Genomic DNA, 12,386 nt, shown 5'->3' with positions numbered 1-12,386 from the left:
GGTTTATCTCCAGGGTCTTGATCTTCTGTTGAGTATCTTGGTCTGAGTTGTTCAACATGTCTTCTCCAAGTAGGTCCCTTTGGTACCACTTTGACATTGAGACTACGAGTTCCATATATCTTAGTAACAATGGCTGGAACCCATCTAGGTTGTCTGTTGCGTCTAGGTCCATGATACAAGGCATAGCATGGTGCTCCAAGATTGTAGCTGTGTATCTTGCTAACTGTCTTTTCTGCCGATCGGTTGACTTCTCTGGATTGATGAAACTGTGCTATGTGTGCGGGTGATGGCATAGAGTTGAGCTGTTGTCCAATAGTGTGAATAGTGCATACTGTATCAACATCATCCTCATCTTCTCTTGCATCAAACTCTTTATCAGGTCCAACTGGCAGTCTTGAGAGGACATCTGCATTTTGATGATGCTGGGTAGATCTGTATTCTATGGTGTAGTCATACTGATTTAGTACCAGTGCCCATCTTGCTAGTCTGTTGGCTGCTAGAGCTGGAACTCCTTTGGTAGGTCCTAGAAGTGTGAGAAGAGGTCTGTGGTCAGTTACCAAGATAAACCGTCGACCATACAGGTACTGGTGATACTTCTTTAGAGCAAATATGACTGAGAGAGCTTCTTTTCGTATTTGTCCATATTTCCTCTGTGTGCTGGTCAGTGTTTTTGAAACATTGGCTATTGGTCTCTCACTTCCATCAGGATAACGATGAAATAGTACAGCTCCCAGTCCAGTTTCTGAAGCATCACATGAGATTCCAATGTCAAGATCTGGGTTGAAGTGTGCTAAGACACTATCAGTTGATAGCATATCTTTCAGTTTGTTGAAGCTCTTTTCTTGTTCAGTGCCCCACTTCCAGGTCTCTCCTTTGCGTGTCAGTTTGTGCAATGGTCCTGTGAGTTGTGACAGATTGGGTATGAACTTGCTGTAGAATTGTGTAGCTCCTAAGAAAGATCTTAGCTGAGTTAAGTCTGTTGGGACTGGCATCTGTTGTACTGCATCTGCCTTCTTTCCTTTAGTGATTCCCTTTGAAGTGAGTTTGTGTCCCAGATACTCTACTGTAGGTTGAGCAAAACAGCACTTGTCTTTTCTACATCTGAGCCCTCTTTCTTCTAATCTTTGAAGAAGTCGACGTAAGTTTTGTAGATGGCTCTCTGCATTGGCTCCACTCACTAGTATATCATCTAGGTATACTGCTACTCCTGGGAGGTCTTGTGTCAGTTGCTCCATGATTTCTTGAAAATACCCTGGTGCTGAGCTTATGCCAAAGGGCAACCTTTTCTGTAGTAGTACTCCTCGGTGTGTTGATAGTGCTAGCCGTCGTTGACTTTCTGGTGCCAACAATATTCGATTGTAGGCATCTGCTAAATCAATCTTTGTGTAGCAATAGCCTCCACCTAGTTTTCTGATTAGATCTTCTGGTAGTGGGATAGGTTTCCTATGTGTTTCTAGCTGATTATTGATAGTCTTGGAGTAGTCTCCACATACTCTGATATTCCCTGCAGCTTGACCCGTTGTAGATTTGCGTACAGGTACAACTGGTGTTCCATACTGGTTGAATTGAGTTGGTTCCCATATGCCTTTAGCTACACCTGCTTCGTATGCTTGGTTGAGCTCTTCTGTCAAGGCAATAGGAACTGGTCTGGGTCGGCAGAAGACTGGCTTTGTTGAAGGTTTGAAGTTTATCTCTAGTTCAAAGTTCTTGAGACATCCTAGCTCGTCTTTGAATATTTCTGGAAATTCTTTGCACATCTCCTTACACTTGATTTGTAACCTCCCATCTGGCTGGTTCTCTGTGATTGTTGATACAAGGTTCTGTTGTAGCTTGTCATCAATAGAGATGCCTAGTTGCTGTATAGCAGTTCTTCCTAGTAGGTTGAGATCTTGTACAGCACTAATCACAAATGGTAGTCTGACTTCTTTCTGTGCATCCAATTGGGCAGTTAGCTCACATCTGCCAAGCGTCTCTATGAGATGTCCTGAGGCTGATTTGTAGTTAACTGTAGTAGGTTTTAGGTTTGGCTTTCCTAGCTTCTCCCATATTGATTTACAGATGAAGTTGTCACATGCTCCAGTGTCCAGTTCAAGTGTGAAGTTGTCTCCCTCCAGTTTGATGTTTTCAGCAAGTTTCACCATCTTGGTTGATGTGCATTCTATCATCTTTACTGGTTTTTCTGCTGCAGATGATTTCTTTTTCTTGCATGCTCTTTCTATGTGACCTTGTTTAGAACAAAAGTTGCAGGTGGCTGCTTTGAATCTGCAGTCATCCGCTGTATGGTTAGTTCGGTCACATCTGTAGCATAGCTTTCCTTCCTTCTGCTTGTCAGGTGTAGAGTTGTTTTTCTGGATTGGTTTGTATCTTGATTTCTGTTGAGCAACCTTGTTGACTTTAGACGAGTTTCCATAAACTGTCTCTTTGGCAACTTTAGCTGCTTCTTCTGTTTCCTGTGCTACCTGTATAGCTTTGTTGAAGTTCAGTTCATTGTCCTTGACCTTGAAGAGAGATTTGAGAACTGCTTCATTGTTTACAGAGCAGATAAATCTTGTTCTGAGAGCCTCATCTAATGGATCTGTAATGTCTATGAAGGCACATGTAGTTGCATCCTGACGAATTCTGGCAGCTAATTCTTGAATAGTTTCTCCAGGTTTCCTCTGCATGTCACTCCAATACTTGTAACGCTCTCTAACAATGAAGCGCTTAGGGTCATACTGGTCTTTGAGAAATTCCAGTATTTCATCCATGTTGAGGTCGTTGATCTGCTTGGGTGTTGAAAGCTGAGCTGCCATATTACTAAGCTGCTTGTAGAGTGTAGGCTGTTGGTTGGTGAGAAAAGTGCCAGCAATCTTGTCTTGATGAATAGAATTTGCTGCAATGAATGTGTTGAATCTGTCTATGTAATCTGTTAGTAGCTCTGCTGTTGGGTCAAAACCTGGGAAGGCTGGAACAGCGGTTGCAGCTGTTTCTTGTTTCCGTTGTAGGTTTTGTAGTAGTAGCTCCATCAGTTTCTTATTCTCCTCCATTCTTTCATCTTGCTGACGTCTGTATTCCTCTTGTTGCTGCTTGAACTCCTCATGCTGCTGTTGTCTATGCTCTTCTTGCTGTTGTCTATGCTCTTCTTGCTGCTTTCTCTGCTCCTCTTGCTGCTGTCTCTGGTCCTCCTGCTGCTTCTGCATTAGCTTGATCTGCTCCTCTTGCTGCTGTCTCTGGTCCTCCTGCTGCTTCTGCATTAGCTTGATCAGGTCTGCTACTTCTGCCATTGTAGTGGTGCAATTTTGAACAGTTACTCTTGTAATAAACTAGAACTCTTTGTATCGATTTTATCAATGATAAAATCTGAACAACACTCTTTGTAACTGTTCAAAAGAGAAATCCTTGTTGCCAATTAGCTTCTGTTATGTTTCTGCACAGAAGCAATTAAATAGAGTATTAAATTAGAGAAATGGTTTATTGCACACTCCAGAGACAACTGATTTGATAACAGAAAACCCAAGTATTTATATGTTTGGTCATAGAAAAGCTTTGTAAAAAGCTACAAGCATTATTAATAGCTATAATGAGACAGTACTATATAATATTAGCTTGTATAAAGCTTTAGCTAAAAAGCATAATGTTTGTTGGCAAAGTACCAGTAATACTAGGCACTTGCATGACAAAGGTCTTATGTGAAGAACCAATATTCTAATTACGGAAACAGCTCCTTTCATAAGCTAGAATTTCTGCCATTTTGCATTCTTGTATCAAGGTCTTATGTGAAGAACCAATATTCTAATTACGGAAACACACCGATTGTCAAGCTAACCATAGTTTTATTATCCATATTTAGTCTGTCATGATAGATTTTGAAGCACGATTTATTTCTGTTTTTTCCAAACCAACCGGCTTTCGCAAAACTTTAACCACCTTTTAGCTATAATCAATATGTGCCACAAATGGAAACCATCCTGATGACGGCAGAGCATATCGGCAGTTTATTCTTGCCAAATAATCAGATTCTCTCAGTTGTGAAGTTTGAATAGGTGTCTCTTAGTACTTTAGCTGAATAATCAAGTGACAATTATTGATTGTGTTACCCGTCATATGCTCTTTCAAGTAGATATTTCCAGTATTTTTAATGAAGGGTGTGCTTTGACCACAGCTATGTGTTATTTGTGGGTAAATGGCCTCTGAGCATTCAATTGCTAACTAATAAGCCTAACGCTGATCACTTTCAATAAAACTTATTTAGTCATCTCCCATCATTATTTTGTTTACGCTCCATAAAATAAAATTCTATTGTGCTAAAATTACTTTTTATATTATCTTTAGCCCTTACCATGGTGCATATCATGGAGCTGACGATTGTTTCTATTGCCTATCTTGTGTCTCATTATGAGTGCCCAGCTAGAAGCTTATGGCATGCAATGCGGTTGCTTTCATTGGCTAGGTTGTCACAACAGCTGACTTACTATTTAAGAGCACCACCCTCGAGTTACTTTCTCATTTTACTAAGTAAAAATCATCGAAAGATTTGTGAAAAGTTTCCATGGTATTCAATTTGCCTGTTGTAATAAGAAAAACATTGTGAGGGTTGGTGTACATGTTATGGTTGGTGTACATGTTGTGGCTGGTGTACATGTGATGGTTGGTGTACATGTGATGGTTGGTGTACATGTTATGGTTGGCGTACATGTTATGGTTGGTGTGCATGTGATAGTTAGTGTACATGTGATGGCTGGTATACATGTGATGGTTAGTATACATGTTACGATTGGTGTGCGTGGGATGGTTGGTGTACATGTTATGGTTGGTGTACGTGTTATGGTTGGTGTACGTGTTATGGTTGGTGTATGTGTTATGGTTGGTGTATGTGTTATGGTTGGTGTACGTGTTATGGTTGATGTACGTGTTATGGTTAATGTACATGTGATGGTTGGTGTACATGTGATGGTTGGTGTACATGTGATGGTTGGTGTACATGTTATGGTTGGTATACGTGTTATGGTTGGTGTATGTGTTATGGTTGGTGTACGTGTTATGGTTGGTGTACGTGTTATGGTTGGTGTACGTGTTATGGTTGGTGTACGTGTTATGGTTGGTGTACATGTTGTGGCTGGTGTACATGTTATGGTTGGTGTACCTGTTATAGTTGGTGTACCTGTTATGGTTGGTGTACATGTGATGGTTGGTGTACATGTGATGGTTGGTGTACATGTTACGGTTGGTGTGCATGTGATGGTTGGTGTGCATGTTATGGTTGATGTACATGCTATGATTGGTGTGCACATGATGGCTGGTATACATATGATGGTTCGTGGACATGTTATGGTTGTTGTACATGTTATGGTTGGTGTAAATGTTATGGTTGGTGTACATGTTATGGTTGGTATACGTGTTATGGTTGGTGTATGTGTTATGGTTGGTGTACGTGTTATGGTTGGTGTACGTGTTATGGTTGGTGTACGTGTTATGGTTGGTGTACGTGTTATGGTTGGTGTACATGTTGTGGCTGGTGTACATGTTATGGTTGATGTACGTGTTATGGTTAATGTACATGTGATGGTTGGTGTACATGTGATGGTTGGTGTACATGTGATGGTTGGTGTACATGTTATGGTTGGTATACGTGTTATGGTTGGTGTATGTGTTATGGTTGGTGTACGTGTTATGGTTGGTGTACGTGTTATGGTTGGTGTACATGTGATGGTTGGTGTACATGTGATGGTTGGTGTACATGTTATGGTTGGTATACGTGTTATGGTTGGTGTATGTGTTACGGTTGGTGTGCGTGTTACGGTTGGTGTACACGTTATGGTTGATGTACCTGTTATGGTTGTTGTACATGTTATGGTTGGTGTACCTGTTATGGTTGGTGTACCTGTTATGGTTGGTGTATCTGTTATGGTTGGTGTATCTGTTATGGTTGGTGTACCTGTTATGGTTGGTGTACATGTTATGGTTGGTGTACATGTTATGGTTTGTGTGCATGTTATGGTTGGTGTACAAGCTATGGTTGGTGTGCATGTTATGGTTGATGTACATGCTATGATTGGTGTGCACATGATGGCTGGTATACATATGATGGTTCGTGGACATGTTATGGTTGGTGTAAATGTTATGGTTGGTGTACATGCTATGGTTGGTGTACATGCTATGATTGGTGTGCACATGATGGCTGGTATACATATGATGGTTCGTGGACATGTTATGGTTGTTGTACAAGTTATGGTTGGTGTAAATGTTATGGTTGGTGTACATGCTATGGTTGGTGTACATGCTATGATTGGTGTGCACATGATGGCTGGTATACATATGATGGTTCGTGGACATGTTATGGTTGTTGTACAAGTTATGGTTGGTGTAAATGTTATGGTTGGTGTACATGCTATGGTTGGTGTACATGCTATGATTGGTGTGCACATGATGGCTGGTATACATATGATGGTTCGTGGACATGTTATGGTTGGTGTAAATGTTATGGTTGGTGTACATGTTAAGATTGGTGTACACGTGAGGGCTGGTATACATATGATGGTTCGTGGACATGTTATGGTTGGTGTAAATGTTATGGTTTGTGTGCATGTGGATCCCGACATCTATTTTTATTTGTCATTATATATCACGTTGTCGTAATAAAACGAGTCATGAAACTTAGTACCTTACATTTTCAGCTTGTCATACTCTCGCCTGACTTGTTAGAATATACATATTTGAAGCTATTGAACATTTTGGTATGGCCTTTTGTAGAATCCACAAAAAATGATTGAAATCATTGGAGAGTTTCTAGAAAAATCTCTATCACCTGAACAAGTAAATGCTCTCATGAAGTACTGTAGCTTTGACCAAATGCAAAGTAACCCAGCATCAAATTATAGTTGGTTAAGAGAAAGTGGATTTACTCAGGGAGGACCATTTCTTCGCAAAGGTTTGTTAAACCATTGCTGTGAGAGGATTGGTAAGCCATTGTTGTGGGAGGGTTTGGTAAGCTATTGCTGTGGGAGGGATTGGTAAGCTATTGCTGTGAGAGGGATTGGTAAGCTATTGCTGTCGGAGGGATTAGTAAGCTATTGCTGTAGGAGGGATTGGTAAGCCATTGCTGTGAGAGGGTTTGGTAAGCTATTGCTGTAGGAGGGATTGGTAAGCCATTGCTGTGGGAGGGTTTGGTAAGCTATTGCTGTAGGAGGGATTGGTAAGCCATTGCTGTCAGAGGGATTGGTAAGCCATTGCTGTAGGAGGGATTGGTAAGCTATTGCTGTCAGAGGGATTGGTAAGCCATTGCTGTAGGAGGGATTGGTAAGCCATTGCTGTCAGAGGGATTGGTAAGCCATTGCTGTAGGAGGGATTGGTAAGCCATTGCTGTGGTAGGAGAGTGAAGTTTCATCTTGTTTCTGTCTGATGCCAAAAAATAAATGTCCGCCCAAGTTCCCTACTTTCTTTTAGGAGTTGTGGGGGACTGGAGAGAGCACTTCAACTCTGAAATGATAGCTTCCTTGGACACACAAGTCAACATCCATTTATCTGATTCTTCACTTAGGAGCATCATTGAATACATTTGACTCAACCATGGCTAACTATTTTTGCTATTATTTATTTTGGAGAAGTTATAATTTTACAAAAAGTCGTTCCTAGTAGGCTACTAGTATTTATGTCCATCTTGAAATGCTAACATGATTCCGCATCTCTGCCATTATTCCACAAGTCATTCAGCTATTGGGTAGACTCAGCAACTGTTATAAGGCAATATTTGGATGAAGGCGGAGTCAAACATGAATACTAAATTGACTTTTTTACCAGTCATTATTTTGGTTTGAATCAATGCTTTTGGAAGTAACACACCGGCTCAGCTCAGAAATGGTGAGTATCGTTATACACTAGTGCAATAACTATTTGATCACTCACAATAAATCTGGTGACTCAGTTTCTTGATATACTTCTATCAGCTTTTGTCTGTACTTTAGTGTTCTTAAATCTATTTATTCTTAGTATTGTGGTGAATTGAAGAAACTCTGCTTACCTGAGGACAATGTGATCAGATATATGAGTATTTTACTGTTCTTGCAAAAGCTACGAGGAGGGAAGGGGGTGAGGGGGCTCCTTAGTCTGATTGTTTTTAAATGCCGAGCTTATGTCTAGAGCTAGATATACTTCTTGTACCTTGGGCTCATTCTGTCATGTTTTCTACTGGTCCATTCTAGAGGCAGATTTAGCTCGTGTCTCAGGGTACTTGTGGTATGCGGTCAGGCAGCATTTTTGCGTCATAATTAGAATTACTGTCTAAAGTTTTACTGTGCTGCGTTGAATCATGACTTGTATCTGTACACTTGTACACATATGTGAAACCTACGTCGATAAGACCACTTTGCTGTGTTCACTACTAAAATTATTTTTATAAATTTCTAATAATATAGCGCAAGAACAGGTGAAATGTGAATGCAAACGAGCTAACGCTGCAAGTAGACATGACAAAAGTCAGCAGTGGTCACTCTTCAATAAGCGATTGTTTTTCAAAAGCTCCTTTTTTATATGATACAGCAATCATTCAATAGCACTATTACAGTTCTTGCTATAATCCCCTGATGAGTTATGCGCTTGGTGAACATGTAGGAGGTGCTATGTGAGTACAGATTCAGAGCATACGTTGGTTTCTGTGGGAGTCAGCGGACCCTTATTTGATATGCCCATGAAGCCCAAGTCAAATGAGCACTGGTTTATTAAAGTTTCCTTCATTGTTTCTTAATTACATCACTGCATTTATTCTTGATTCGCTCACACAGCTACGGCATTATATTGTCTGTTAATTATTTTCATGTTAAATTAACTCTCAGTTTCATGAACATATTTGTGGTAAGACCAATACTTGCTATCACACAATCTATTGTTGATATTACGCTGTCACACCGTTACTCTGTGCTGTCACACCGCTACTCTATGTGCTGTCACACAGGTGTGTTCTATGTGCTGTCACACCATTACTGTATGTTTTACATAAATTATTCCAAATAATTTTAGTTCCAAAACCTATGTGGTTAGTAGTAAACTGTCTATTGAATCTCAATAGCTTTGAAAGATCCTCTTGCTAGCAATATAGACTTATCTGGTATACTTGGCAGCTTTGGTTTGCTTGTCTTGTTTCAGTATAGCTGTTGTCTTGTAGGTTCAATTACATATGCATAGATTGGTGGTTCATGTAGCTGTCTTCGTGTGCATCTGGATAGCTTATGGCTCTACAAATCCTTCAGCACCATCCAATGCTACTGAACATCTCTACAGACATCACCACAAGCTTCCAGCCAAATACAATAATTTGCATTTAAACCATACCCAACCAGGTTTGTATGTATGGATAAATTTTTATTAGCATTGGTAATCATAAAAACGTTTTCAATTACGTGCCAAAAATAGAACAAACAGTTATCGTGAAAACGTAATATCAGGTGAAGTAAAATCTGCGTTTCACTTGTTTACATATGCTAGGTTAGATCAATGATATACAGCCACCCCTGGGGGCTGTATATCATTGGTTAGATGTCTCCGCTAGGTTAGACGTCTCCGCTAGGTTAGATGTCTCCGCTAGGTTAGATGTCTCTTCTAGGTTAGATGTCTCTGCTAGGGTTAATTCCTGCTTACATTTTAAGTTAACCTTCAAATCAAAATGAATTTGTAATTGTCTTATGTCATTGATTTTTCTTTCTGTTTTATTTACTCAATTTGTAACCAAAAAGGAGAACAAAAGGCTCCTAGATTGAACAAATCCAGATGTTTCACTGAGTGATCAGATGCCCATTTTACTCATTTTGCTGACACTAAAGCAGAGCATATTTTTATATCCTTACTGAGTGATCTACAAAACAAAAAATATCATTAGTGTAGTATGGATTCGCCATGGCGTTCTGCCGTAAATATATATTATTATGGTAAATAAAGTTGGTTGCTTTTGTTAGCTAAATGAGGTAAGAATAAGCTTTGTGCTAGTTGTATCATAGAAACATGTAGCAGAAGCTATGTTTATTATAATAGCATATTTAGCATATTTTATTATAATAGCATGAAAGCATATTTATTGATAATCAATTTGTGAATAATGATCGAAACATCTTAGAGCGTGTTACATCTTTTTAAAACCAATCCATGATTTGCTTCTATGGGTTATGCATGTGAGCAAAGTCTGAAACTGCATGTTCAACAAATGATATAGTCCAATGCGATAAAGTTCCTATAACATAAACCTCTTATGAAATAAATTCCACTTACATTTAATGTAAAGGGATATGTAAAGCTTTTGCTTTATACTACGTAACAAATTCTAGATAACTTGAAGCGCCAAGTCCGTGCAAGTTCTCAAATTTGATTTTAATTTCAATAATCTCATAGTTAGCCTTATAAACCTTGGTCTCTCTCTTTTTCCACACTCGGGAGAAAAGACGAGGTATAGAGGTATCACTATTTATATTTCTCAATGTTGGTCATCCGTCGCTGTATATGTTCATCTATAGCTATTAAAATCTTTGAATAAAGAAACCGTAAAGCAGAAGATTTGATCTCAGTAACTCCCGTTTGCCAGTTCGACATCTTAAAGATGTGGTTGCGTCAAAAAGGTCGATTTAATGAAATAAAGACCAATAAAAGGCTCAAAAATCAGCTACAATTTGGTGTCATTTTTGTCTTTGTAGACTAGCCCTGTTCAGAGATATATGCGTTTGAATAAGGTCATCTTTTAAAAAGCTCACATTCCAGCGGGTGCTTCATTCGTGGCGTAACTAGTGATACATCTGAAAAGAGTCAAGGAGCGATAAAATAGGATCACTTCATTAGCCAATCATCAGCACGAAATTTTTATATAGGTCGTAATAAATTTTACCACTCGTAAAACCCGTTGTCTGTGATCTCAAATTTAGGGATTTTACTCTATTATTAAAATGCATGGACATCGATATTTACTAAATTAATTAACATCGGTACTTCAATGAATTACTCGATCGACACATTTTATTGACGAACAACAGAATTGTAAAAATTACTGTAAAGTTACTGCAAAGGTGAGTCCGAGTTTTCTGAGCATCTGGTGGTTAAAGTGCTACAGAGGAAAATAGGAGAATGGAGGTAAATTTATCATTTAATTTGAGTCTCCTATAGATATACTGTTGTGTTTACATTCAGATTATATTTCCCTGTTTGAGGTTATAATTTAATTTCCTGTGTGCGAGTGCGAGATAAGGGCGCACAATGAGTTCTCCACGGCTTCTTTTTAATCTATAGCATCTAGCAATACAATGGCTTAGATTGATGAATATACTAAAGGTAATATTTTTAGTACTCACGAATACATTATTTACTAATTAATAGAATAATAACTTCTTGCTAGTACCAATCATCGTTTTATAATTTTTTATGGTTTAACCTAGCTATATTTGCTTCAAATTTTCTTTAGTAGTTTTAGCTAGTAATTTAGATTTATGATTTCACTTTAGATGTTCACTTCTCACTTGTAAAAAGGGAAGAAAATCAATTGATCAACGCACATCTTTAACTTCCAGAACCAAAGCTTCGAATCGTTGGCTTGGCGTACTTATGCTTTTGTTAAACATTTATTAATTTTTAAAATTACACTCGCAATCTATCTAACTCCCAATTTGAAAGCTTTCAGTAGATGCGCGTTAGAATTAAATATCTATGAATGACATATATTTATTGCATTTGTTTTATTGATTACAGGATGTTTATGTGGTCCTACCAGCCGAAAGCAGCTTTGTCAGTGTGGAAACTGCCATAAATGGGAAAGAGAGACTTGAATGTGTGCTGCATAAACCATGATATTTTGTTTGAGTTTGCTGCAGTTGATGAATTTGCCCTATTGTATGAGCTGTAACTATGTGAGTGGCCATGACTCGGGTAGATATTTTTAATAAGAGCTTTATGAGATGAAAACTTTTTGTTTGTAAAAATTATATAATAAAATAATATATTTGAAGATATGCAAAACATGATTTGCAGAACATTGAATGCATCATAGCCCCGTTGACACCTGTGCTGAAATCATGTCTGATAGATGGATTTATAAAGTGCAATCAGAGCTGCATGGACAGGCGTTTTTGCGTAGCTCGACCATTGGTTTAATACTTGAATCAACTAATCAAATGTGACCAGTGAATTTTTTTCTACAAATTGATACCAATAATGACTCGATAACGTTGACAGTCGACTGTACTATTCACTGTACATGACTTTTAGAGATGTAGTTCGTTTCGCCACATAATCTTTTCAAAGACGCAACTTGCTTATTTTACTTAGTAAGAAACTAGTTTTCGATGTGGACAATGATATACAGCCCTCCCCCCCCCAGGATAGGCAACGGGCATAATGTGGGCGGGGCTTTTGGGGGGCTGTATATCAGTAGTGCGGGTAGC

General features: G+C 38.8%; 1 protein-coding gene across 3 annotated transcripts in view; it reads left to right on the top strand.

Moving 5' to 3' along the window:
- The window catches only part of LOC137404680 (3-beta-hydroxysteroid sulfotransferase-like), an 80,438-nt gene that overhangs the window by 37,945 nt on the left and 30,107 nt on the right, over positions 1-12,386 (top strand). For 2 of the 3 annotated variants that reach the window (XR_010979731.1, XR_010979730.1), the window contains exons 6-8: positions 6,730-6,907; positions 7,423-7,836; positions 9,137-9,311. Coding sequence is in view for 1 of the 3 variants with exons in the window: in XM_068090914.1 (XP_067947015.1) it covers positions 6,730-6,907; positions 7,423-7,538 (294 nt within the window). In the remaining 2 variants the exon portion in view is untranslated. Of the gene's footprint in view, positions 1-6,729; positions 6,908-7,422; positions 7,857-9,136; positions 9,312-12,386 lie in introns of those variants that run through there. The other variant, XM_068090914.1, reaches the window with a different exon arrangement.

This window comes from Watersipora subatra, chromosome 9 (genome assembly GCF_963576615.1).
Source record: "Watersipora subatra chromosome 9, tzWatSuba1.1, whole genome shotgun sequence".
Lineage (NCBI taxonomy): Eukaryota > Metazoa > Bryozoa > Gymnolaemata > Cheilostomatida > Watersiporidae > Watersipora > Watersipora subatra.
Note: the sequence above shows the minus strand (reverse complement) of the source record. Positions and strands in the feature narration are given on the sequence as shown.